We start from the raw sequence: 26134 nt of genomic DNA, 5'->3' as shown, positions 1-26134 counted from the left end.
AGTCAGCCCTGCTTAGTACCTAGATGGGAGACCACCTAGGAAGTCCAGGGTCACTACCCAGATGGAGACAAAGGCAAACCACCTCTGTATGCCTCTTGATGGGAAGCCACCAAGAAAGTCCAGGGTTGCTGTGCAGAGGCAGCCAGTGGCAAACCACCTCTGTATGCCTCTTGCTCTGACCTGAATGGCTCAGGCTAGCCCAGGCTCATCAGATCTTGGAAGCGAAGCAGGGGTAGCCCTTGCTGGCACTTGGATGGGAAGCCACCAAGAAAGTCCAGGGTTGCTGTGCAGAGGCAGCCAGTGGCAAACCACCTCTGTTCATCTCTTATGTTGAAAATCCTACAGAATCAAGTAACTCAACTATGACCCGACAACACTTTTCATCACCACTGTTGGCTTAGTTAGCAGATATTTGAGATTCCATTCTTTGTCCTTAGCACCCCAAATCTCCGGCCCCTTCCGCACATGCAAAATAATGCTTTTTCAAACCACTTTTGCAACTGTTTGCAAGGGGATTTTGCTATTCCGCATAGCTTCAAAGAGCACTGAAAGCAGTTTGAAAGCGCATTATTCTGCATGTGCGGAATGAGCCTCTGATTTTCAAGATACGTTCTTGGAAGATATCAAGTAGAGGGGTAGAGCAGCAAGTAGCGTGTTCCTGCTTTCTGACCTCCAACCCTGTCCAGCCCACAAATAAAGGACCCAGGAGTGGCATCGCTAACACCATTCTCCACTTCACCATGACCTGTCTGCCAGGAGACATAGCCCAGTGGTGGCGAACCTTTGGCACTCCAGATGTTATGGACTACAATTCCCATCAGCCCCTGCCAGCATGGCCAATTGGCCATGCTGGCAGAGGAAACTCGCTAAGTTGTAGTCCCACAACATCTGGAGTGCCAAAAGGTTCTTTCCCCTACAAACCTTTTCCCACCTGATTCCTATACATTCCTGTGTTGGCAAAGGAGAATAGAAGCAGTCAAAGTATGTGAACTGGCCCTCTCCCTCCTTTCCCCTCGAAGAAGGAGGAGGAGGAGGAGTTGGATTTATACCCCCCCCTTCTCTCCTTTGAGGAGACTCAAAGGGGCTTACAAAATCCTTTCCCTTCCCCCCCTCACAAAAAAACACCATGTGAGGTAGGTGGGGCTGAGAGAGAGCTCTGAAGAACCGTGACTAGCCCAAGGTCACCCAGCTGGCGTGTGTCGGAGTGCACAAACTAATCTAGTTCCCCAGATAAGCCTCCACAGCTCAAGTGGCCGAGCAGGGAATCAAATCCAGTTCTCCAGATTAGAGTGCAGCTGCTCTTAACCACTCCACCACGCTGGCTCTCCAAGGCCAGAGCCCACCTTGTGAGGAGGCAAGTAAGGGAGATCCCACCATCTCCTGTTCCAGCACTGGCTCTACAGTTGAGGCAAAGCCAGCCTCCTTTCCGCCTTGGAGGACGAAAGCGGACAAAAACTTTAAACCCCACTGATTTTCATGCGAAGAACTAAAGCGTGATCCTTTACCTGGGAGGAAGCTTGGTTGCTAGCAATGGGGCTTGCTTCTGAGTAAACCCTTCTAGGGTCATGATTCACCTGTTGGAAGAGTTGCACGGTTGCTTCAAAGCAAAGCCACCAACTACCACCAAGCTTACTCCCGAGTAACGCACGATTCGGAGCCAACCGTTTTTTCTAAACTAAAACCTCAGCATTCAGGTTAAATTGCCATATGGGCACTTTGCGATAAATAAGTGGGTTTTGGGTTGCAATTTGGGCACTCGGTCTCAAAAAGGTTTGCCGTCGCTGCCCTAGACCTTTCCTTCCCCCTGAATTTGACCAAGCCTGTGGCTGCAAATCCCAAGCCTCCCCCCCGTTCCTTGCACAATTCAGTGGGAATCTAGAAGAGACTCATTTCACCATGACACGAACTGTGCTTCTCGTTTTGAATCGGAGATATAAATTACTCCTTGGACACCCGAGTCTCCGCTTTTATCAGTGCTGGTGCTCTATAATGGTTGCTGGGGAAACTCTAGGTTTATAGAGAAACACCAACCAAACGCGGGCCAAACTGAAGACATTCAGCATTAATTAATTGAGTTCATTGAAGAGAGAAAGCGAATGGGATCTGGACCCAAAGCCCTCCCCCGCCCCCGCACTGAGACCTCTGGGGAGATGTGGAATCTATAAAGAAGATGCAGGAAGTACACATAATGGAAAAGAGTGTCTTGCACAGCAGAAGAAAAGGGCAACTCGGGGGAAGGAGAGCTTTCAAGGTCTGCGAAAGGACTTACTCCCAAGAAAGTTCCACACCAATTTGGTGCGGTGAAAAGAAGGTGAAGAGGTGACATGATAGCCATGCTCAGATATTTGAAGGGATGTCATGTTGGGGAAGGAGCAAGCTTGTTTTTTGCTGCTCCAGAGACTAAGACCAGGAGTCATGGGTTCAAGGTGAAGGAAAAGAGATTCCACTTAAATGTCAGGAAAAACCTACTGACAGTCAGGGCTGTGGAATGCACTGCCTCGGAGTGTGGTGGAGTCTCCTTCTTTGGAGGTTTTCAAAGAGAGGCTGGATGGCCATCTGTCAGGAGCTCTTTGACTGTGTGTTCCAGCATTGCAGGGGGTTGGACTTGATGGCCCTTGGGGTCTCTTCCAACTCTATGATTCTATGATTCAACCCCACACATTAACTTTGAGGCCCTTTTAGGCCACTCTGGGTTGATGCGGAAGCCCAAAATGTAGTTGGGTCCTTGCAGGAGGATCTACCATAGCATTTCTGTGCTCCTGGGATCTGTCTCACTTGGGAACCAAAACAAAAACAAAAACTCCACACATGTTTTCCATGGAGTCGCTCACACAGATTTTCCTTCTTCCTGTATTTAACCTCTTCCTCAAGTACAGGTGCAGCTTTGATCTCTCTTAATAGGAAAGAAGAGAGAGAGAGAGAAAGATGCAAAGAGAAAAGGAAAGGTCTGCTGTATCATAACTGACAGGGGGAGAAAGGGAAGCAGCAGGTCCAAATAATGCCCCCCCCCTTTCCCCGGCCAGCATGCTGTTTGTAAGGCTTTAAGCACACACCAGCGCAAAAGCACATAATACATACTCAATTAATAAAACCATAATACATAAATAATATCATAATTAATACTATTCCCACTTGCGAAGAATACTCTTGCTTTGATAAGTTGAAATCGCCACAAAGGCAACTGCTTGGCCGGCTAGGCACAGACGGGCAATTGTGCCCAGGATACAGGGAGATGGGTGAAGTGCTGCATTATAGGAACGCATTTGTAGCTGAGGGCATGGTGCTGTGGCAGGGGTGTAAATACCAGAGGGACATGGGGTGTCCCATCTGGTCACGTGGGGGGCACAAAATCACCCCCCCCACACACACACACACAACAAAGCTGGCAGTAGGTGTGCCGGGCACCCCTTGGCCCAGCCCCACAAGAGGAAGAGGCCCAGCAAGGAAAATGAGGCAGGGAGGCGGCGGGCCGCCACTGATAGAGGTTGAGCCAAGGCTGGGAGGGGAGCAGCAGCCGGCGGGTTGTGGCAAGCCTGCTGAGGGCCCACCAGCTGCTGCCACCCCCCCTTGGCCCCGGCTCAACCTCCATTGGCGGAGGCCCACCGCCTCCCTTCCACCTCCGCAGCCACCGGAGAGGTCTCGCTGCTGCTCCTGCTGCTTTGCCCAGGTGAAGAGGTGGGAGAGCAGGGAGGGCACCCCGCCAGGCCCACAGGAGAGGGGCGCCATTTTTGTGCTTGCCTCTGGGCGCCATTTAGTTCAGGTATGCCAGTGCGCTGTGGGCAGGCATTTGAAGAAGAAGAAAAGTTTGGATTTATATCCCCCCTTTCTCTCCTGCAGGAGACTCAAAGGGGCTTACAATCTCCTTGCCCTTCCCCCCTCACAACAAACACCCCGTGAGGTAGGTGGGGCTGAGAGAGCTCCGAGAAGCTGTGACAAGCCCAAGGTCACCCAGCTGGCGTGTGTGGGAGTGTACAGGCTAATCTGAATTCCCCAGATAAGCCTCCACAGCTCAGGCGGCAGAGCGGGGAATCAAACCCGGTTCCTCCAGATTAGATACACGAGCTCTTAACCTCCTATGCCACTGCTGCTCCTTGAGTAGACAAAGAGAGAATCGCACATGAATGCGGGTGGTGGGAGAAGTGCAGGAGGTCCTCCTCCCCTCTGGGGGAACCCTGTCGTTCTCTCGCCCCGGCAGAAGCAAACCAAGAACAGTCTGTAGCGTTGCCGACATCCAGGTAGTGACGGGAGATCTCCCAGAGTCACAACTGGTCTCTTTGGAGAAAACGGCTGCTACAGGGGGTGGACTCTATGGCCCCTCCCCCAAATCCCCCGGAATTTACCAACCCAACCCCAGCAACAGGCAAAGTTGTTGAGTTGTCTATAGAATAAGCCCTTTTAACAGAGTTCAATGCTCCAGCAGCCATACAGGCAGGTTCTCTTTCTTGCTTGCCACAAGTGGGCAGCGGCTGGGGGGACGGGCATCTTTTGATTTCTGTTGGAGGCAACCTCTGCCCGTGAAGCCCTCATTTCAGAGTGAGGCCTGGAGACAGTTTCCCTCTCCAGTGGTCCTCCTGGAGCAGCCGACAGCAGGGGCGTATCAGACCACAGGGACACGGGGAGGTCAAATGGCCTGGGGTGCAACAGTGAGGGAGGGGTGCAAAATCACCCCACCCCCTCCTCACCCACGCCAACCCGGCTCAGCGCAGAGGAGGTGCCTAAAGACAGCTGCAACACCCATCCGAGCCGCCTCCTTCCCTCCCCAGGTCTTGGGGGGCGGAGACGGCTCGGATGGGCACCATGGTGGCAGGCTGCCTCCTGGACCACCCGCCACAGTGCCCTGCCCCCCTGCCTTCCTACAGGCCGGCTTCTGTGGGGCGTGGGGAGGGCAGGAGGTGGCCTGCAGGGAGGGGTGTGTGGCTCGGACGGGCGCTGCTCCTGGGCTGGCCTGCTGCCACCGCGCCCATCTGAGCTGCCCCCGAGCGCGAGGGGTATGGGGGCGCCCAAAGCAGATGTCATCCCCAGGCGCCGTCCCCCCCCCCCCGATACACCTCTGACTGACAGGTCTCCCTTTCCACAGTTGGGGGTCATGTCACCCTGGAACAGCTCAGTTCCCTGAAGTGGGGAAGCCCCCCCGCCTGACCTTGCCTGTGACCCCTCTGCCGCCACTCTTGCCTGAGCCAGCCAGCAGGCCCTTCCGCCATCATTCCTTCTCCTTCCTCCTGCCTGTATTCTTTCATTCATTTCTTACCTGTCCTGATTGCATCTTTGCTCTTTCACCCTACATCTAAGTAGGCTTTTCCTTCTGAGCAGGCCTTTCCTCCGGAGGCAATTATCTTCACCAGAAAGCCCCCCCTGTCCCTGCTCTCAAGTAATCACTGTGACCTCTTTCCACCACCACCCCCAGTATTTGTGCAGCTTGGCTGCCCTTCCTCCTGGGGCTGCCTTTGCAATAATCCTACTTCCACCAGCAGAGATGCTCAGAGGTGGTTGGCCATTGCCTGGCTCTGCACAGCGACCCTGGACTTCCTTGGTGGTCTCCCCTATATGAACTTCGGCTTAGCCTCCAAGATCAGACAAGGGGGGGCTAGCCAGGGCCATCCAGGTTAGGGCAGAGAGCAGAGGTGGCCAGTCACTGCCTGCGTCCCTGTAACAACATGGGGCTTCCTTTGTGGTCCCCCATCCAAATACTGACCAAGGCCAACCATGCTTAATTTCTGAGATCCAATGAGAAGAGGCTAGCCTGGGGCAATCAGGTCAAGTGTCCAGAGCCCGCAGGTGGGGAAAGGTGCCTGACTCATTACTCTTTCTTTGCTTGCAAAAGGAGTTTTAATGGAAACCATTTTTTTTCCCTGAGCAATTAATTTATCAGGATAAAAATGTAAAAACGAAAAGTGTAAATGCTCTTAATTCCTCTTAACGGATTATCCAGGGCTCTCACAAAGGCTGAGGAGACCTGCGATAAGGCAGTAGCGTATAAGCTAAGGCCGGGGAAGGGGGAGCACAAAAGCTGAAAATTATGAATCACACAGCAACTGGGGTTTCCTCAAACGATTCTGCTTAAAAAAAAATCTTCACTAGAGATGTACAATTTCCGGACATTTTGAAGCACAGGGGGGAAAAGTGGTTCCCCCTCGCCTTTTTTTGCATTAAAAATGGGGGGAAATTTGAAATATATCCAATACTTTCCTATCAAATCTAAACTTATTTTACTGATTTAACAGCACAAAACACATCTGCGTTAGCAAGTACAATTGCACATTTTGACATATTTATGGAATTTTAAGATACAACGGTCTCTGTTTCCTGTAAAATGTAACTATGCTCATTTTCTTTAAGATAAAATTGCAACTATGCCCAATCATTGAACAAGAACTGGAAACTTCTGCCCATTGTGCTACTGTAGCAGAAATATCTTGAACTTTTGCCATCAAAGAGATGGGGGGGGGGGGAGAATTAATTGAAGATAGAAAAAAAAATCTGCTGTAAACAAAATAAATTGTATTGTTTGGACAAAAGCTCTCTCATTCATAATATGTAGAACTGCCAGGATGTTTGGATATTCAGATAATATGTGCAATACTGAAAACATCAAACTCTTTAATAACATGGTATCATTAAATAAATTGTAGCAGGTTAATTAATGCCAATTTTTTTCTACACTTAAACAAAAAAAATCTTGAAACTGTGCACATCTATAGTGTGAGAATGTTTCGGAAACACCCCCCCCCCCCCACACACACACACAATTTCTCAATTTTTCTATTGGAAGTCCTCAGACTGCTTCAGACCACACATTTGGAATGAATGCGGTGCTTTGAAAAGCAAGGTTTTCTCACGCAAAAAGAACAAACGCTTCACGTGCTTCTTTTCAGTGGGCTCCAAAATTTCTCAGTTTTTCTAGTGGAAAAACTAAAAAAAAAAACCCCTCCTGAGCCTTTTTTCATGCTGTACATTCTGCGGGGGGGGGGGGGGAACTTTGCCTTAAGAAGAAGTTTGCTCATTCTAAAAGAGAAAAGAATGAAGGGGTTTTTTTTCAGTGTTCCCCCCAATTTTTCCAGTTTTTCCATCAGAAAAAGAGGGGGTCCAAGGGAACCCCCCCCCCACTTCCCCAGACTTCACCTCAGCTACTTTAAGAGAATGTTCCCGCAGCTGATCCCTTCAGTGCCCACCCCAATGGTGAGATTGCTTGGAGTATCTCACTATGCAGTTCTCTGGATGTGTGTTGAACTCCGTGGTGTTATGGTGAACCTGTCCTCATCCCATACAACTGTCACTCTCGGTCTCATGATGATTTCTAGTCAAACTGGTTTGGAAGGAAACCGGGTGCGCTTCAAATAAACTCCTGGCAAAGGCCAGAATGTGTTCCCTGCAGCCCAAAGTTTCCTCATAGCTAACCATTCACCCTCCATCCTCCCCACAGAACGCGTTCAGAATTTCCCTCAATTCATATTATGGCAGCTGTTTTATTTTTGGTAACCCAAGAATGCTGACTAGTTTCTGAGCTGGTAGAAAATGTCAGATCTTTCCAGATTACATTCTTTACAGTGCAACAAAAATTAAATGCATTGTCGAAGGCTTTCTCGGCTGGAATCACTGGGGCGTGGTGGGATTTCCGAGCGGAGTGGCTGTGTTCCAGTAGCATTTTCTCCTGATGTTTTACCTGAAGTCGCCAGTCTTGAAGATACCAGTCACAGATGCAAGTGGAACATCAGGAAAAAATGCTACCGGAACCGGCCATACCGTCCGGAAACCCCCCAACACCCCAAAAGTTAAATGGTTGTTAATTTTATGAGGAACTTAACCCTTCCTTGAAAGAAGAGTCTGTTGCAGGGACACGGTCTTTCCCAATACTCATAAATGGCTGCTGTGGGGCACAGCCATCTCAGAAACACACCCACGAGTGTCACAGACCCCACTGGATAATGCCTGTGACACTGCGGAGGACGGACACTCTGGACTATGTAATTTGGTGACTCTTAACCAGTGGTGGGATCCAAAAATTTTAGTAACAGGTTCCCATGGTGGTGGGATTCAAACTGTGGCGTAGCACCAATGGGGCTGGGTGGGGAACGTCGGGGGCGTGGCCGGGCATTCCGGGGGCGGGGCATTCCTGGGCGGGGCTGTGGCAAGGACGCAGCCGCTGCGCCGGTCCTTGGGCGGGAAACGAATGCACGCAGGCGCAAGGCTGCCACGCACGCCGGTGCACCTCCTGATAGACTGCTTCCAGTTCTGCGCGCTACTGCTGAGAGGAGGGGCGTAACTAAGGCAAAAATCACGTGGCAAAATCACCAATTAGCAACCCCCTCTCGGCACACACAAACAATTAGTAACCTACTCTCGGGAACCTGTGAGAACCTGCTGGATCCCACCTCTGCTCTTAACCCCAGTGGCCAGCCTTTGGCCTAGTCACCCCTTTCTCTGGCATGTTCTCCCTTGCCTGGCACACCTAGTGGAGAACAGGGCACATTCTTTTGAAAAGCGTCAATATCGCTGCAGTACCACGCCCCTCCACTACATGTGGGCGGGACAGGGCACTCTTCCGTGGGACCACCTTGCCATGGTTCAAGGGCAACAAATCTTCCCTGAGCCCAAACCTCCCCTGCTGCAGAAAATGCAGGGAAGCTGCAACACAATGAGCAACCGGCCAGCCGGCACCATCGGTTCCAAATGGGATACAGCCCATCCCTCGCCCGAGACAGGCCAAAAAACCCCCAAAGTGCCCGGTGTTCGTTCAGCAAGTGGATCTTGAGAGCTGACAGAAGGCACTGAGCCATGACGGCAGAGGTGACACATTCTGACCTACCTTTACAGGGACCCCTGTCATTGTTGTTACTCGAGGAAAGGCAGCACTCTGAATTAGATGTGGCGGGAGGGGGACACAGGTGACAGTTATGCCCAAGACCCAAAAGGCCCCTTCAAATGACCCTGCATGGGATCAAAGCTAAGCTCTTCTGCTTATCCACACTGGACGGTCTCTTCCACAGGACGTCCTTAAGTGTGGAAAAGGCAGACAAAAGTTCCTCGAGAACCACCCCGGCAGGCAGCACCAGCTAGAAGAGAAAAGGAACAAAATGCTGGCGGCTCCAGGCGCTGGGCAAGTGTCACTTTTCCCCACACTGCCCCAGACGAACCGGAAACCTGGTCCCATGGCATTTCATAACCCACCTTAGGGTCCACAAAACAAGCAAATGACACATTCATTTCATGATGCAGCAGGCAGAAGAAAAGTCACAGAGCAAAGGAGAGAGTAAACGTTTGCTCCAAGATCCACTTGAGAGTGACTCTGACGTCTGAGATATGGAGAGGAGCGCGCGGGGTGTGTGTGTGTGTGTGTGTGTGTGTGTGTGTGTGTGTGTGTGTGTGTCTGTCTGTCTGTCTGTCTGTCTGTCTGTCTGTCTGTCTGTCTGTCTGTCTGTCTCTCTCTCTCTTTCTCTCTCTCTCTCAGAGTCTTGAACAGGCCAGAAGATGATGGCAGGGAAAAAATGGGGTGATTTGAATGGGCGCAGTTAACAGGTTTCAGCCTATCAGAATAGTTTATATGAGAAGTAAAAGCAACTCACTGCAATCCAATGGGAGGAAGGTCACTTTTTTAATGACTTGCCTAGGAATTTTGGAATTGGACGCAACCAGAGGTCCAGAACAGACAGGACTCCCCCAGCAGAAAATCCCTCCCCTCCTCCATTCAGTTTGCATAATTATCAAGCCAACTATGTTAGAGAAGGGCTGGGACACAGGAATGGGACAGTGCCCCCTCCCCCCCCACACACACACCCTGTGCCACAGAAATAACCCCCTGTCAAAGCCTGTGAAATGTATGCAAAAATGTTACCTTGAAGTCAGTAGGAGCCAGAAACCTGCATCTATCTGGCTGCTTAAATGAGATCTGCAATTAATTATGACAACGAAAAGTATGAAGCAGTGAGTATAATGGTTAGAACGTTGGTTATGTCTGAGTGATCCCTATTTAATTCCTGGTGCTGTGTGGGTTACCCTGGGCCAGTCACTTGCTCTCTGCCTGGACTACCTCAAAGGGTTGTTGTGAAAATAAAAAGAGGGAACGGAGAGAGAGAGGGGGGATGTATGCTGCTGTCAATGACTATTTTTTGTAAATTTTCTCCCTATCGTTCCTAAACACAAGCAATTTCTTAGCATTCACTCACACCTGCCTTTTCAAGATCTTTTCAGTTTTTCTTCCAGGGTTAGTACACGTGCAGTGGCGGGATTCAGCCAGTTTGCACCACTTCGGCAGAACCGGTTGTTAAAATGGTGCTTATAAACAACCAGTTGTTAAATTATTTGAATCCTACCATTGTACACATGTATAAAAAAACATAGGCACCAGCATCAAATTTCTGACGCAGAAACAGAAAGGAAGTTTTTGAACCGTCTGAGGGCCATGCAGAAATGGTAATCAACAATCTTATCTCCTGCAATCTACAGGGCACGTGCGATTTCGTCTCCAGTTCAGAGCCTCCAAGTCAGCAAACGTCCATTAAAACAACACAAAAGAGACAGTGCTGCTGTTTGCATCATCTTGCAAGTATACAGTGCAAATATGGGACCCCTCAAAGGGAAGATCAGTGGAAGGGAATCATGGGGCCAGCAGGGAGTCACACTATTAAGTGACACCTGAAATGGTCCCCTTCTTCCCCAAGGCAGGCTTACTTAAAGTTTTGAGGACTGGTTGAGCAAAAAAACATATTCAAAGAAATTGCGGCCGGGGGCGGGGGGGGGGGGGGGGGGGATCAGCAGTCCTTGGGAAGGTTAATCAACCCCACCCTGGTCTGTAGGTTTTCTCTTGAAAGTGCCTCGCATCTCTGTTTGCCAGACGAGGATTTTCTTGTGATGTTGACCTACACAAAAGGATTTTCTTGTGATGTTGTCCTACACAAAAATCTACTCTGACCATGCAGGCAACGGCTACCATCTTCCAAAGGCCACGGCGGGCACGCCTAGAGAGCAACACCCAGGGAGAAGCAGCGAGGGTGTGAGACAGGTGCCACACAGAGACCATCTTATAAACCCAACGTATTTATGGCACGCCGTTTCCCAAGCCTACAAGCGGCATCTGCTTTTGAACTTGGGTCAATGGCAGATGACAAAATTTTCTTTCTGCAGCTCAGGTAGAAGCCCCTCGTTACCGACGTCCTTCCAGATAGCCCCTTGGGATGAATAGAGTGGCATATCCTGCCATGACCCCGCCCTGCCTTGTTCCTGTTTGTTTTATGCCTAGGATCAGCAGTGAACACAGGAAGCCAAGATGTTTTGAGTTAGAAGCCGATAGGAGGAGACTCCAAACTCTGCAACTGATTACTAGACAACTTGGCCTGCAGCGAATACACTCGGGCATGCCGCATCCCCACACGTGCCGCCAAAGGATGAGAAGCCATGTGGCAGTTGAAGTCTGAGTGCAAACCTTAAAATGAGGCCTTGCAAACAAACTGATATTAGGGTGTTGTGGGTTTTCCGGGTTGCATGGCCATGTCCCAGCAGCATTTTCTCCTGACTTTTCGCCTGCATCTGTGGCTGGCACCTTCAGAGGATCTGGAAAACCCACAACACCCTAGTGATTTCGGCTGTGAAAGCTTTCGACAATACAATAGACTGATATTTCTTGAATATCCTACTTCTATTAAATGTAAAGATGGTCCCCTGTTCAGGCACCAGGCCGTTTCTGATCCATGGGGTGACATCACATAAGAACTTTTACTAGGTTGACGGAGTTTACACCGCCTTTCCCAAGTCATCTACACTTTATCCCAGCAAGGTGGATACTCATTTTGCCATTGGCCCACTGTGACCACAGACAGGCTTTTACAGTTCAAGGCAAGTTCGTCATCTTGTTCCTGAGCAGAAGAATGAACCCAGCCTCTCCTAAAAGCAGCCTTAGCTCTAGATAGCTTGGGCAGTATGCATATAGGCAGTGAGCAAGACTTTCTGCGCAAGTCTCACTGTTTGCCTCTGAGCACACAAATACATAAACACCAGCATATCAGCAGAGAGGACGGACAGTTGCCCAATTATGCTTTACAGCTGCTCAGTTAGTTGGTCACAAGCAAGGAAAAACTATCTGACCTTCCACAACATACCAGCCATGAGTGATCCAGCTTGCTCACCTGACAAATTGCCCTCACTTTTGTACACCTGAACAGAGATCTGATTAATAAGTACGGGCATTTGATATTTTGGCTGAGTTGATCATTTGTTTAACTTTATTATGATTCTGTGAACTACCTTGTTTGCCTATGATGGACGGAGAGACAGGGTATGCTAAAGAAAAAAATAAATACAGATCAGTTCACACTTCATTTTACTTGAGCGTCCCTGCATATGTTTGCGTGTGTGTGGGGGGAAAACTGTGTGTGTATGTGAGAAACACTAGCCTGTTTGCATGAACATGGAGATGGAGGCTTCACAGGCCGGAACTTGGATTTTGCACAATTGTGCACGTGAAGAAATTCTCTGCCATCCAGGAGGACAGGAACGAGGACATGAAGAATTACGCAAAAAGGTAACAAAGCCTCATTTTATCTCGAGCCAGAAGACAACAGGAAAGGAGCGAAAAGGAATTTGTTGGAGGAAAATTAGGAACACTGTAGTGCACAGTTTGTTTGGGGTTTTTTTGCTAGCCAAGCCTGGAAGTGCCCCGTGCCGTGTGGATGGCAAGAAATGTGCCAGTAACGCCATCCGTGGGCCCTGAAATGAACCTCCTGATGTGGTGCAAAGGCCGCCCCACATGCATTCTAAAAAAAGGAGAAAAAACTCCTGGCTGTATTATTAGACCAAAACTGCAGAAACGCAAACGAGGTTGGGATACAGGAGGCAGCAACTGACACAAACCTCCGGAATTCACCCGGCAAAGGTTTGCTGCTACCCAGCAAACGGGAGGGAAAAGCGAAACGAAAGGGAAGCCCGGCTCGAATGGCTGAACATTTGACTCCCTCGTATGAAAACAAAAATGAAAAAGTAGTGAGAAGCCGGAGAGCAACAATGTGGGCAGATGCCTTTCATTACAACTTGCTGTGGCGAAAGGTAAACACCCTCGCCCGCCACAGCCTGCCCAGAGTCAGAAGCAAATTGGCTGTCTCTGGGCAGAGGCTAAAAATTAACCAGGCGTTCCTGCTCCAATTTGACGGCAAAGCAAAACACAAAGAGAGACCGATATGAAAACAAAATTAAACAAGGGCCTGTCTGCATAAAACCCATACATGGGGAGGAGCGGGGCGGTGGGGAGCAGGAAAACAAAAGAAAAGAAAAAGGTTCTTGTCATCTCATCCATATGCCCTTTCCCTGGAGAAACTTGCTCCTATTTGGGACAGATGACAAGGAAAACGCAATGTGATTGCTCCAATGCTGCCGTACAGGAGTTCCAATTCCTATGTTTTGTTGTTTGCAAGTTAAATCAAGCCAACAAAAGGAACTGGGGCGGACGGGGGGAGGTGTAAGCAAAGACAGAAATCTCACTGAAGGATAAATGCTTCCAATCCTAACAAAATCATGACTCCTGCTCTTTTTAGTCACCCGGCCTTTGCATACACATATTCCTATTCTGAATCATTCATTGTCATGAAAAAAGGGATTTTCTCCACTGTACGGAAGTTTCAGCCATGGTAGTCAGGAGTGAGCCTGCAGGTCACGAAAAGCTACCTGCCACAGTGACTTTTTTTCAAACTCCTGAGCACACAGGAGTCACCCTTCACACCTTTTAACAAGTTAGCAATTTGTTAATAATGGATGAAAGGAAAGACAGGGAGAGATAACAGACACTTCAGAGGAAGACTGCTGCTGTCAAAAGTAAACACAGACAGAAGGGGGAAACCCGCCCCCCCCCCCCCAGAAAAACAGCAAGCATATTTTTGTTTGACCTACCAGGAGTGTGAACAAAATACGCCAAGTACAGATCCAGTTCCTTAATTGTGACTCCAATGTGGTGTGGCTGGACGCAGAGGCCTTGGTTTGAACACTGCGGCGACTTGTACAGCCGCTCCCCATCAGTACTTTCAAGAGGGATCCCTTTAAACAAGATGACCATAACCAGGTCCAGCCTCCAAACCTTGTCAGCCTGTCTCAGGCAGTCAATCCTGCGGATTTTACCCTTCTGGTCTGGGTTGGAGAGGACGCAACAGGGGGCTTTCTTGCCTGTGATAGTCAAGACGAAGTCCTCGCGAAACTCTGGGCGGATGTCCTTACGTAGCTTGGCCAGCAGCCGGGAAGCCCATTTCTGCTTGATCTCGGGCTTTTCACCAAGTAATTCGTCCTTCACGGCACGCTCCTCATCCTTTGACATCCGCTTCTCGTGCTTCTTGAAGTACTTTCGTTTCCGAGCTTGCAAATTGAACCATGTGTAGGAAAAGGCACGAACATGAGGAAGCAGAGCTTCAATGAAGGGGTGGAATTCATCCTAAGAAGAACAAGGTGAGGAGAAAGGGTGCAAAACAAAAGAAGGGGAGAAACGTTAGAACACTGAGAAGGAAGAATCACCCTCAACACTCAAGTTTGCGTGTCGCCTCCCAAACAACCACAAACGGCCAAGAATTACAGGAACAAACAAGAGAGCGCCGAACGTGATCAGTCAAACAACAAGATAAATAAAACAGCGTTAGAAAAGGGGGTCTCCAGGAAGAATATGAAGGGGGTGTAGTTTCCAGATTGCTACCAAATCAGAACCGATCATTTTTAAAGCAACATTAAATACTGGAAGTAAAATGTGACTAGCCTTGACACTAACAGCAATAAAGTTGGTTTGCAAGGTTGGGATTAAAAATCAAAGTGGTTCTTGATATGCAAACTACTCTGGGTAATTTTATTTAATCAATTTTAGGGGGCCTTTCTGACTTTATCTTATTTTTTAAAAATTCCCTAAAGGCAAAAGTATCCAGGAAAAAAAATGTCAGAAGTGGAAATAATTACCATTGCTCTGGCTCATCCCGGCGAAGCTAAGCCCCCGATTCAGAAATTCTGGGCTCAGAATTGCAGAGTGTGGAAAGGGGAGGGTTGTGATGTGGAGGGGGGGGGGAGAAGAAGGAAAGTCACAATGTAAGAAGGAAACCCCTGGAAAACTGCAAAATGTTTCCTAAATTGGATGAAAAACAACTGATGGGAGCATCTCCACTCTAACCTGCCAGCAAAACTTATTTCATAAAATAATTCTTATTTCATAAAAATAATGGGAGAGCAAAAGAGAAAGATCTGATAGGAATAAACCAAGTTAGGAATGGAGAAAAGCAGCAAAGGACAGAAATAAATCGACATCCCCCCCCCTGCCCCCGCCTTCGCGTGCACACACACACACACACACACACACACACACACAAAATAGGTCTAAGGATGCCAAATGTCTCTCTCTAAAAAAAAAGAAAAGAGGAACGAGGAAAAAATAAAAATCAGGAGCACAACAGCGATTGATCTGGTTGGGAAGTGGGTTGGGGGGGAGGACAGCTTTTCAGCGTTGGCAGGAAGGCAAAGATGCAACTTAAAGGGGGCTCCCTGCGCCTGAGAAAGGGGGTGACCGCAGGTCTGGGGGAAAAGGGACCAGCTCCGCTCTGGAATCAGCTGTGACCGGCTGCTGGCAGAACCCAACTGCTGGGTTGCGGGGGGTTTGGTGGTGGTGGTTGCCCCCCCCTTTTTTCCTTTCCTTTTTTCCTCTTAAACTCTCTTGTTCGCTGGCTTTCTCCTTTCATGCTCAGTCCCCAACCATTTGCCTGTGCCAATGCCAGCAGGGAAAAAGAGGGAGAGAGAAGAGAAGGATCCACCTATTTGGCAAGGAGACACATCTCGGAGCAGCCAATGGCTGCATCAAAGGGAAAGGGAGGTGCGGGGGGGGGGGGGTTGGCAGAGAAGGCATCGGGGAGGGGGGGCACCGGGAGAGAAAAGGCCTGTGCAGTTAAGAGATTGGAAACAATTTGCCAAATCGTCAAGTTCATATCTAATGAATAAGCAAAGTCCAGCCGCAATGAAATTTTTATTGGACGGCAGATTTTGGCAAACAGGCGACTGGCACGATATTTTAAATAAATAAATATCTAAGCATCCACCCATCTTCCCTCCCCCCTCCCTCCCCCCCTCCCCCCCCAGACAGTCCCACAAGGCCTCAGAAAAAGCAGCTGTTCCCTCCATCTCATTCTCTTTTTTCCGTTGTTCCTCTCCCAGCAACTCCGAGTACAGAAAAGTCATAGGGGGGTAATTGGCCTTCCAAAACTACAACTTCAGGGGTAGACATAATTATGATCAAGGCTTTGTATAGGCAACGCTAATTCGAAGTCCAGCTACAATATACACAGTGCAGGCAGATATTATTTCGTTGAAAGACTTTAACATTCATTATTTCGCACAGGCCTCGGTGAAGCTCTGCAGGCTGAAACGGTTGGAAATTTTTGTTTTGGAAATGGGGGTTCTGGGCAGCATAACTTGATTTTGCGCCTGCCGCCCATCACAGCGCCCCCCCCCCCCCCGGCTTCAATTCCATACAGACGGGAGCAAACGGACAGGTTCCCTCACCAACTTATTCACTCCCACCCAAACCTTTATTTCCCCCAAACTGTCCGACAAGACAACATCAACTGTTTGAAATATCTCTGAGTTCAGATTAACGGTTCAAAAAATTTCAGCTCAGCATTTTCAAGTCCTGGTTATTAGTATTACTCGCGTGACAATTGCAACCAAAATATTTTTTTTAAAAAAATGACCCTAGAAGAAAAATAAAGCACAAAGATGGTAGAGAAATAATGTCCGTGCACCAAACAAAAAATAGAGAAAAGAGCCAAGGCAGAGAAAAGGAAACGGAAGAGAAAGTGCAAAAGGCTAAAATGATAAGCAAGAATAAAGGCGTGGAACGGCAACAAGAAACAAAAGGCGGGCGTGAGGGGCCAAAGGAAAGGATGGAGCCCTCCTTTGGAGCACCTCTTTTAGATATTTGGGGGGAAACAGGTGAGCCAATAGTAGACTCCATCCCCACGCCAGCTTTCTGATCCATCCATCCACTCCATCTCTTAGGCACCTGTCTTCTCATCCCAAGACACCCAGCACAGCAGAGAGAATCATTTACAGCCCAAAAGGGGCTCCAAAGGAAAAGGCACACGCGGGCGTATTTATCTAGATCCGTGGTGGCGAACCTTTGGCACTCCAGATGTTATGGACTACAATTCCCATCAGGCCAATTGGCCATGCTGGCAGGGGCTGATGGGAACTGTAGTCCATAACATCTGGAGTGCCAAAGGCTCGCCACCACGGAACTAGAACTACAGATCCCTTTGCACCACAACTGAGCATCTGAAACCACAATGAGGGCTGTGTGGTGGTGGCAGCCCTTGAGGAGGCCTATGGGCCACCAGTGGCAGCGGACAACACGTGGGGATGAGCACAGAAGCCAGACCTACGCTGAGCCTCTCCCAGCCTGCCCCTGCCCCTCCCTCCCCCCTGGCAACCAGGCCTTTAGCTCGCAGCTAAATCAAAGCTCTCTCATTTGTGCCCATGGATCACAGTGTACAGATTCCACCACCAGCCCTACCACCACCCCACCCCATCACTCCCTTGTCAGATATGGGGCTGCTTCCCTGTTCCTTCTCTCTCTCCCCCTTCTCCCTGTCAGCCTGAGCAACCTTAAAAGCAAGATCTGGGACCTTCGGACTTCTTCTTGTTCTTAAAAGTGTTGCCTGCTTGGGAAAATGCCGGGCCTTCCCCACCCCAACCCCCACTCACACCCCCATGACCTTAGTGACAAACCCCCAGGGCTGTAAGACAAAGGTGATCTGTCCCTCACAGTGTTAGGTAATACCTGAGCGAGGCCTTCCCCCTCCATCAGGCAGATTAAAGGGCAGCGCAGCAGCGGAGGTGGAAGGGTTCCATCCAGACACAAAAGCTGGGGGATTATTTTTCTATATCTGTGACAAAGGGGGGTGGGGAGGGTGTAAGTTGAAGCACAAGAAAAGAGAGAAGGAGATAAAGGGAAAATGAACTGCTGCCCTTCTCTCACTCCACCCTCCTCCCAAAAACACCGTGAAAGTTCATCCGGGAAATTTAAACCTCTCCTTCCCCTCTCCCGTTCAAACTCCTGCCTCCTTGTCCTGAGAATGTGCACACGCCCAGGTGCTCCAGCCTGGGAGCGTTACTTTAGGACTGCCTTCCACTGGGAGAATTAAACCACTAAACATCACCCACGTGAAGAAAATAAAAAAAAGTTTGCTGTGCAACTACGAAAAGAATCTACAATCTAGAAACTGGAAAAGGTGTCCCATGAAAAAGACACTGTAGTAGGTAGAAGGTTAAAATCAATTTAATCGACATAAAATTTATAGACGTTCATATGGGAAGCTGCAAAGACTGAGAATGTGAAATGCAAACGAAGAGAGTGAGTGAAAAACAAAGCAAAGAAAAACAATCAACTATTCCTGCAATGAACCTCCTCGTTCCGTATGGTCAAAATCAGTGACTGGAACCTCAAAAGAGTCCAAGGCGGATGCACAACTCTACAATCCCTTGGTCCTGGATCAAGGGAGATCCAAATTCAGCAGCTGAAAGAATAATAAACTATTGCTGTGGTCATCCTGTCCTCTGACTAGTTTTGATTTAAAGCGGTATCTGCATATCGAACTGCAACGCGACATCCAAGAAGTATCTCTCAAAGGAAGCCACGATGCCCCTTAACAACCGGATGCTTGAAGGATGTTGATGGGCCCAGTCTGTAATAGGATAACAACAGCAGAAACGGCAGACTTAAGGTGGTGTGGGTTTTCCGGGTTGTATGGTCATGTTCCATTACTAGAACACGGCAATGCAACCTGAAAAACCCACAACAGCCTAGTGATTCTGGCCATGAAAATATTTGACAATACAAAGCTAGATTTGGTTTTTTTTATACATTCTGGACACACACATGATATTTGCATCTAAGGGAATCTGTATATTATATTATCATCGCCATCTATGGGGCTGAAAGATATGGATGAAACCCACTGCTATTGTAATACAACCTTTGATTTTTCCTTTTGGTGTCATCTGAGTACATCTGAAACCAGCCATATTTCTGCTTAATCCAGATAGGCTGGTGAAGATACTGCTGGAAGTATCAATCGTTTAATAAAACTAATATTGTGCCGGAAACGCAAGAGAAACAAAGCACTGGCACCCACAACTGCTGATCGCAACGGGAACTAGTGGGAATCACAGAATCCTCTTGGTTTGTTTTTATGATCACTGCAGAAAACAACAGCCTTACTCAGCAGATTTGTCCCATCTCTAGAACACTGGAGATACGTGGAATTTCAAAAGGTCACACACACTCGCTTTCTAGGATTCGGTTTGTAAAGAGTGCTGCGTAGCCTCCATTCATGTCACTGAGTCTTGCAGGGAATCAGTTTTTAGAGGTGGAGGATTTGTTTTAACAAGTCCTATTGATATCTGACACAGCAAATGGATATTTTTGTTTATTGATTGGTTTGTGTGTGTGTGTGTGTGTGTGTGTGTGTGTGTGTGTGTGTGTGTGTGTGTGTGTGTGTGTGTGTGTGTGTGTGTGTGTGTGTGTGTGTGTGTGTATGAAACGGATTATACGCTGCACAAATAACACGGGACGAATAGGATCTCGGCAAAACATCTCCCACTAAACTAAACAAGCCGAAGATAGAGGAGGGAAAGAAGTAAAAGGAACTGCAGAAGAAAATGCCGCAAAGCCTTTAGATGGGAAAATGAGAAGGAAGAATGGGGGTGGGGGGTGGGGGGGAGGAAGCAACCGAGAAAGAATACATGGGGATGAACAGACAAGGGAACCTCGTGAAGGGGGAGATCAAAATGAGATGGAGACAAAAAAGAAAATGTGTCTTGCTGCTTTACTTGCCTGCAATCTAGAAATCTAAGATCCCTTGGCCCTCAAAACAACTACATAATACATCTCTTCACTGATGCCAAGTGCACCGACCAGAAACAGGGCAAAGCTGAAGAACAGGGCAAAGCTGAAGGAGCCCTTTGGGGATCGGGTGGTATAGAAATTGAATAAATAATAATAATAATAATAATAATAATAATAATAATAATAACAACAACAACAACAACAACAACAACAACAACAACAACAACAACAACAACAACATCCTTTAAGAAAGAGACTCTTTATTTTTCTTCCTTTCCTTCCTTCCTTCCTTCTCTCTCTCTCTCTCTCTCTTGCATCCTCTCTTGTACATTACAGTCCCAAGGACTGTTGAAATGGCGCAGGTTTCCCAAAGCCTTGCAAGGGAGTTATGAGTTTAAATGACTTCAAGTCCAACTTTCCAACTCCAGGCCTAATTTTTTAAACTCTCTTCTTTTTTTAGGAGAGTCTCTCTCTGTCTCTTTCTCACTTTCACTCTTCCAAAGCTACTGGCTTTCCGGATCAGGCTTTGAGTTGTCACAGAAACAATCAGTAGCACCCTGGCAAACTACTTCCCGAGTGAATGAATGGTACATAAATTTCTCCTCTCTCTGCAGGACTAGCAAAACTTACACTATATTAGCCCACGGCTTGCCCATTCCATTTCTTTCTTACCTACAGTACTGAACTTAGAAAGCTTTGGCTAACAATGAATCGGCGGGCCTCCGTGTACAACTTGGCCTGGCTCCAGAGTGTGTGCAGAAAATCTGAAGGTGCGCGCGGTGCTTTTCCATTTTTATCATGAACTCCAAAATAAGGATTTCATCCGAAAAGCATGCTGTGATACAAGGACCCAAACCGGAGTTATGTATATGTATACGCCAGTATACACACCTGATCACAACAAGATGCTGAGAAAACCAATCAGCCACTAGAGACAAAGAGCAGCGGTTTAAACCTGGGCAGGAGCAAGGAGTACCCTCGCTGTGGCTTCCTTCTCTCTGCTCTGTTCCCATCTAATCTGGTTTTCATCTTGTGCCTTCCTTTCTTCTAATGCGCCCAGCCCACTCCTGAGCAAGCTCGCTCCTTAAGTTACCCTAAAATTAGAAATGATTTTCACAATGTTAAGAAACCTTTGCTCCCTCCTGTCTTGCACCGTCCTCCTTGTGTATGACTAAAAAATAATAATAATCAAAGCCCAGTTTAACTCGACATAATAGTTCTACCAGCTTGGTTTCCTTCTTCATTCTTCTGGGCTAACGCACAGCGTCTGCTTGAAAAGTTTTTCCCTCCCTGACCTGATTTAGCACAAACAAGGCAAAACTGTGCGGCAGACTCGACGTCGTCGTAACGAACTTGAGTTAATTAATGCTAGGAGAGAAAGACGCTCCCCCCTCAGCCTCTTGAATCATGGTTCACTAGCCAATTTTCTACTTAAAAGGGGAGGGAGGTGAAGCCTACGTTCAAATATCTTTTTCTCCTGTCTGAGCAGGGAAAATAAACAATACATAGAATCGGAAAAACCAGCAACACAGGATACATATACGCATCCGTCAAACTGTCAGGAATGTTCTCTTCTATATCGCTATATGGTAACAGACATGGTACGGATGTGTTAAAAGGTTTCAAAAGTGGCAAACTGCTTTGTAGTTTAACATTAAACCAAGCATTTCAAACAAAAGGGAGAAAGTTTCTGGAACCAACAGAAATGTGTACAATTATAAATCACAGTGGGGGACAGTTGAACTTTTGACTCTCAGGTAGTTAATGCCCTCTCTGGTTCAAAAGTTGATGCCTCCTCTTCAACACCTGGGTTAGGACTGAGTTAGGACAGAGAAGCTCTTGCAAACTTACTGAAATCAGCTACTCAGCCTGCGACAACGCTTTGTTGTCTCTGTTCAGCAAAAATACATCTCACAAAGACCGTGAGCACAAGGATACCAACTGAATGGAAGCTGATCTAAAATCAAGCTGGTGTAGAAAATAAATGCTTAAAAAGGAAGTTACAACTCATCACACTGAATCAGAGTTCAGGGCTGACACTCAAAAGTCCTCAATGCTCACGCTGGTGCAAAACATACAGTTGTAACTATAAAGTACGGCCAAAGCCTACTGTGCAACTCTAGTTGTCAATAACCAGCCTACACCGACATAAAACTCTACCAAATTAGCTAAGGAATTGAGCCCAGCTGCAGTACATGGGAAACGTCCGTACATCCAGGAGAAAGAAAATGGACAGATACTTCAGACTGTGTAAGTGAAACTCTGTATTATTACATTTGTTCACGTTTAATGTTTACAATAACGGTAAAAAGAATCTCAGTTAAGTCTCAGCAGTTTTCCCCATTTACAAGTGTTTCACCAGTGCTCCAATAAGTCCAACTGCACCGTAATTTTCTAAATCAACTCTGGTCAATGTGTAAAACATGGGCTTGTGGAGTTACAAGGGCATTCATTTTGAACGTCACAGATTGGGTGGAGATGACCACGCTCTCAAAGGTCACAACCCAGACTTGCAAGTCAAATTGAACTAGTGGATGGATCTCACTGAAGCGCTTCCATTGTTTAACGATATGCTCCTTTGGAACATCAATCATATCGATATTATTCTGCGTGCCAGTGATATTAGAAGGGTCCTCTGTGAAAGGGCCAAAAAGCTTCAGGACAATGAATATAACAGGGTTAGAAATAAGAGGAAGGATAACTCACGCCCGACACTGCAACAAGTTTGTGGCTTGGGATGTTCCAGAGACTTCCGGCACAATGATGATGGGGAACCGGGAGTTGAATGAACATGGGAAGCAAGTCCCCGTGCTGTTTAAGAAATGCAAAGAAACTGCAAGAGAAGGTATCCCGGCATCTAAGAATATGCATGTCAGAACATCTGTAGGTCAATCCTGACTCTACTTTTCTGCCACAAAAATAATGTGTATCGGAAGAAGCGTGAAAGACACGACATGAAAGACTACCTGACCCAACCCTTCTTTGCTTTGTTGTTTATAGAAAGATCCTTGTTCTTACAGGTACACGCATCAGACAGACAACACACAGGGCCTTTTTGCACAGTGTATTTTGCAACACAAGCAATGGGTCGCTGGTTGTGGACAAATGACTAACACGCAGGAATAACAATTTCCCTTTCACTGGTGCTGCTGAACCAGCTCTCGTTCAAAGCTGGTAACAGGATAGCTGGGCAGACCTTGCTGAATCTATTTGATGCATTTTCATATATTAAAACAACATAGTTGCCAGCCTGGTTTTTTTTATAATTTCAGAGGTAATTAATTGATTCCTGGGGATTTTTTGGACGACCCCGCCTTACAAATTATGAGGCGGCTTCAGAATATTTAAACCAATTCACCAGAAACCAAATACGCCATGTCCAGCCCCCCCCCCCCCCACGCATCGCCTTTCCCACCCACACTCCTCTACTTTTCTCAATGTTCCCCCAGCTCTCTCTTCCACAGCCACCAACGCTGCTATCGACTACAGCAATATTACCCCACACGAGGAGCATGGAAAGAAGACAGAGGAGTCTACTCCAGTACTAAATGTCTTTTAAATTTTCAAAAGGACAAAGGGACGACAGGATTGAGACTCCGCAAGCGGCACATACAACCGAAGCGTCCAAAGCTCGAAAACAAATCCGTTTTCAGTTCAAATCTCTCCAGATCCCGGCCCTCAAAATGCTTCTGCCACAACAAACTCCTTATTCTGTGATGGGCTTCGTTATTTTTTTTTCTAACAGAGACCAACACAAGCCTCCCCCTGGAACATCTGCTTCTTTCTGCAAGAGAAAGTGAAACGCGACCTCACTTTTAAAACATTTTGCTTCATTGCTTGTAAAATGGAACTGCACTAAAGCCTTCTTTGTTCAAACAGTTCAGAAGTTATATAACTCACTACCTGAAGCAACTCGTGAAGCAAACTTCCTCTAGCTTCAAAAACAGAATGAATGAAAGAATTCTGCAATGATATCTAGAAGGGGGGGGGTCTTCAACAACAGAGATTATTTTCAGATTTGTGCTTACATATTTATAGAAAGTACATTAAAGCATTTATCCACAAGTTACATGCAAACAGTAAGAAAATTATGCAAGTTTTAAATTAGCTGCCTTGATGGCCCTCCTCAGAGCAAAAAGAAGTGGACACAAATTTTGTAAATAATATTAATAATGATGACAAACGGTAGAATTAAAACCACTTAATTTAATGAGACGATTTCAAACGCCTTCCTCCTCTACTATCCTTATTTTTACCCTAATCTTAACCTCCTGTTTGCTCTCTAAACTCAGAGCATCCTATGTGTGCCAGTGGCAGGAAAATTATTTTCCCGTGTAATAATTCAAACTTATGCATGACCAAACTGAGAAGCATTGAGACAAATGGATAGAAATTCTGATTACAGCAGAGAGGGAAAATAAAGATCTTGGCCCGGCCAAAGGTCAGCAAGCTCAGTTTTAAGACATTTAAAGATCTCAGAGAGTAGCCCAAACCCTGACCAGGAGGACGTCAGAAAAGTTGTGTACAATATTCCATTGCCTTTTTATAAAACTTCTGCCCCATTTGAAAAAAAAACAGAGATACTCGTCCCAAAGTGTTTGGAGCACAGAATGCACTCCTTGGGTTTCGGATCTGTTGATGTCACCTTAAAAGACTGAAACCAGAAAGATGTGCCCATGTGCCAAGTTATTCCCATTCTGCTAGATTTCCAAGTGAGATTTCCAAGTAAATGTTTTTTAAAAACTGATATCACTTTTTCCAGAAAACGCACATCAATGCTTGAAGCAGGGCCGGCTGAAGGAAAATTCCCCAGCGGGATTCCCCAGATATTCTATAATCCCAATTATCTGTCAGCCCTTCACAACTCACTCAGTGTGGGGATAAGGACAAAAGAGCAGGAAGCCAGGCTGTGGGGGTATCTTGGGCCGGGGGGGTGGGGGTGGGGGGCATTTTGCGGCTGAAGAGGAATTATGAGCAACCTTTAAAAGACTAAACAAAATGCAGAAAATAACTGGGAATGCCCGGGCTCTGCTGCCCCAAACACGGGAAGGAAAGAAGTGTTGTCTGTTGATATTCACCGTTTTATCTTCCAGAGATTTGTTTTAAAACCCAGGAGTGCAATTTTTTACAAAGTCCCCAAATGGGGCAGGTACAGGAGAGTGCTGCTTCACCACAATTGTCTAAGAGGGAAACAAACTGTGTCGAACAGCCCATCTTCAGTGAGAAAAATGCATCATTTTAACAAGGGGACTCCGTAGTACGTTCCAATTGCCTTCTTTTTTTGATGGGTAATCAGAAGGACCACATATTCAAAAGGAATCAATTGTTCACCACCAATTTCAAGCATATCAACATTCTCTGCACAAAGCAACAGGCGATGTTAGACCCGCAAAGAAAAGCGTGCACTTAAGCAAACCTGTCAAAAAGCAGAGGGTACATTATTTTCACGGGAAGTACAGGTGTTGATCAGGTGAGTTCCAATGGAGCAGGGTGTGGCTCCTATCAGATTGCCCTCAGGGCATTCTGGGGAAAACAAACAAAAATGAAAACCATCTCACTGAAAATATAAAATCAGTCATTAATCAACTGGCTCTCTGACACCCAACAGAAGGCATGGATCCCTTAGAAGACCAAGAGCAAGGGAAAACAAAAGTTTGCCCCATAAATTTAATGTAAAATTCTGCTCTGTTTTGTTCTGTTACCATAGTCTTGTCATAAGTGATCTCCCAGTAAAATGGGATGGGAACCCAGTAGGTGGTTTTTTAATCATTTATCAAATGAAAAAGATTGTTCCTGACACACAGGTTGTTTGCCCTGACCAGGATGCTATTTATTTATTTGCTAAATTGTATATGTCAACTTTCTATGCACATAGAGCAGTGATGGCAAACCTATGGCACGGGTGCCAGAGATGGCACTCAGAGTCCTCTCTGTGGGCACGCACAAACAGAGTGTCCCCCCCACACACACACATCTAGGCTGGCCTGGGCCGCTGGGCTCGATTATTAGCATTAAACTTAAGACCCAGTTTTGAGGAAGTAGTGCAGGTAACTCTGTTAAGCGCTGTTAAACCCCACTGATTTTCATGCGAAGAACTAAAGCACAATCCTTTACCTGGAAGTAAGCTCGGTCGCTAGCAATGGGGCTTGCTTCTGAGTAAACCCTCCTAGGGTCGTGATTCACCCATTGGAAGAGTTGCATGGTTGCTTCAAAGCAAAGCCATCGACTACCACCAAGCTTACTCCCAAGTAATGCGTGCCTCGGAACCAACCGTTTTTTCTAAATGAAAAGCTC

At 47.1% G+C, this 26134-nt stretch overlaps 1 protein-coding gene across 3 annotated transcripts in view; it reads right to left on the bottom strand.

Moving 5' to 3' along the window:
• NFIX (nuclear factor I X) overlaps positions 1-26134 on the bottom strand; it is a 259293-nt gene that overhangs the window by 183209 nt on the left and 49950 nt on the right. For 2 of the 3 annotated variants that reach the window (XM_048491594.1, XM_048491596.1), the window contains exon 2: positions 13870-14401. In XM_048491594.1, coding sequence (XP_048347551.1) covers positions 13870-14401 — 532 coding nt within the window. Of the gene's footprint in view, positions 1-13869; positions 14402-14910; positions 15224-26134 lie in introns of those variants that run through there. The other variant, XM_048491595.1, reaches the window with a different exon arrangement.

Source organism: Sphaerodactylus townsendi, linkage group LG03, assembly GCF_021028975.2.
Source record: "Sphaerodactylus townsendi isolate TG3544 linkage group LG03, MPM_Stown_v2.3, whole genome shotgun sequence".
NCBI classification, from domain to species: Eukaryota; Metazoa; Chordata; class Lepidosauria; order Squamata; family Sphaerodactylidae; genus Sphaerodactylus; species Sphaerodactylus townsendi.
The sequence above is the reverse complement of the archived record's forward strand: the minus strand, read 5'-3'. Positions and strand labels throughout refer to the sequence as shown.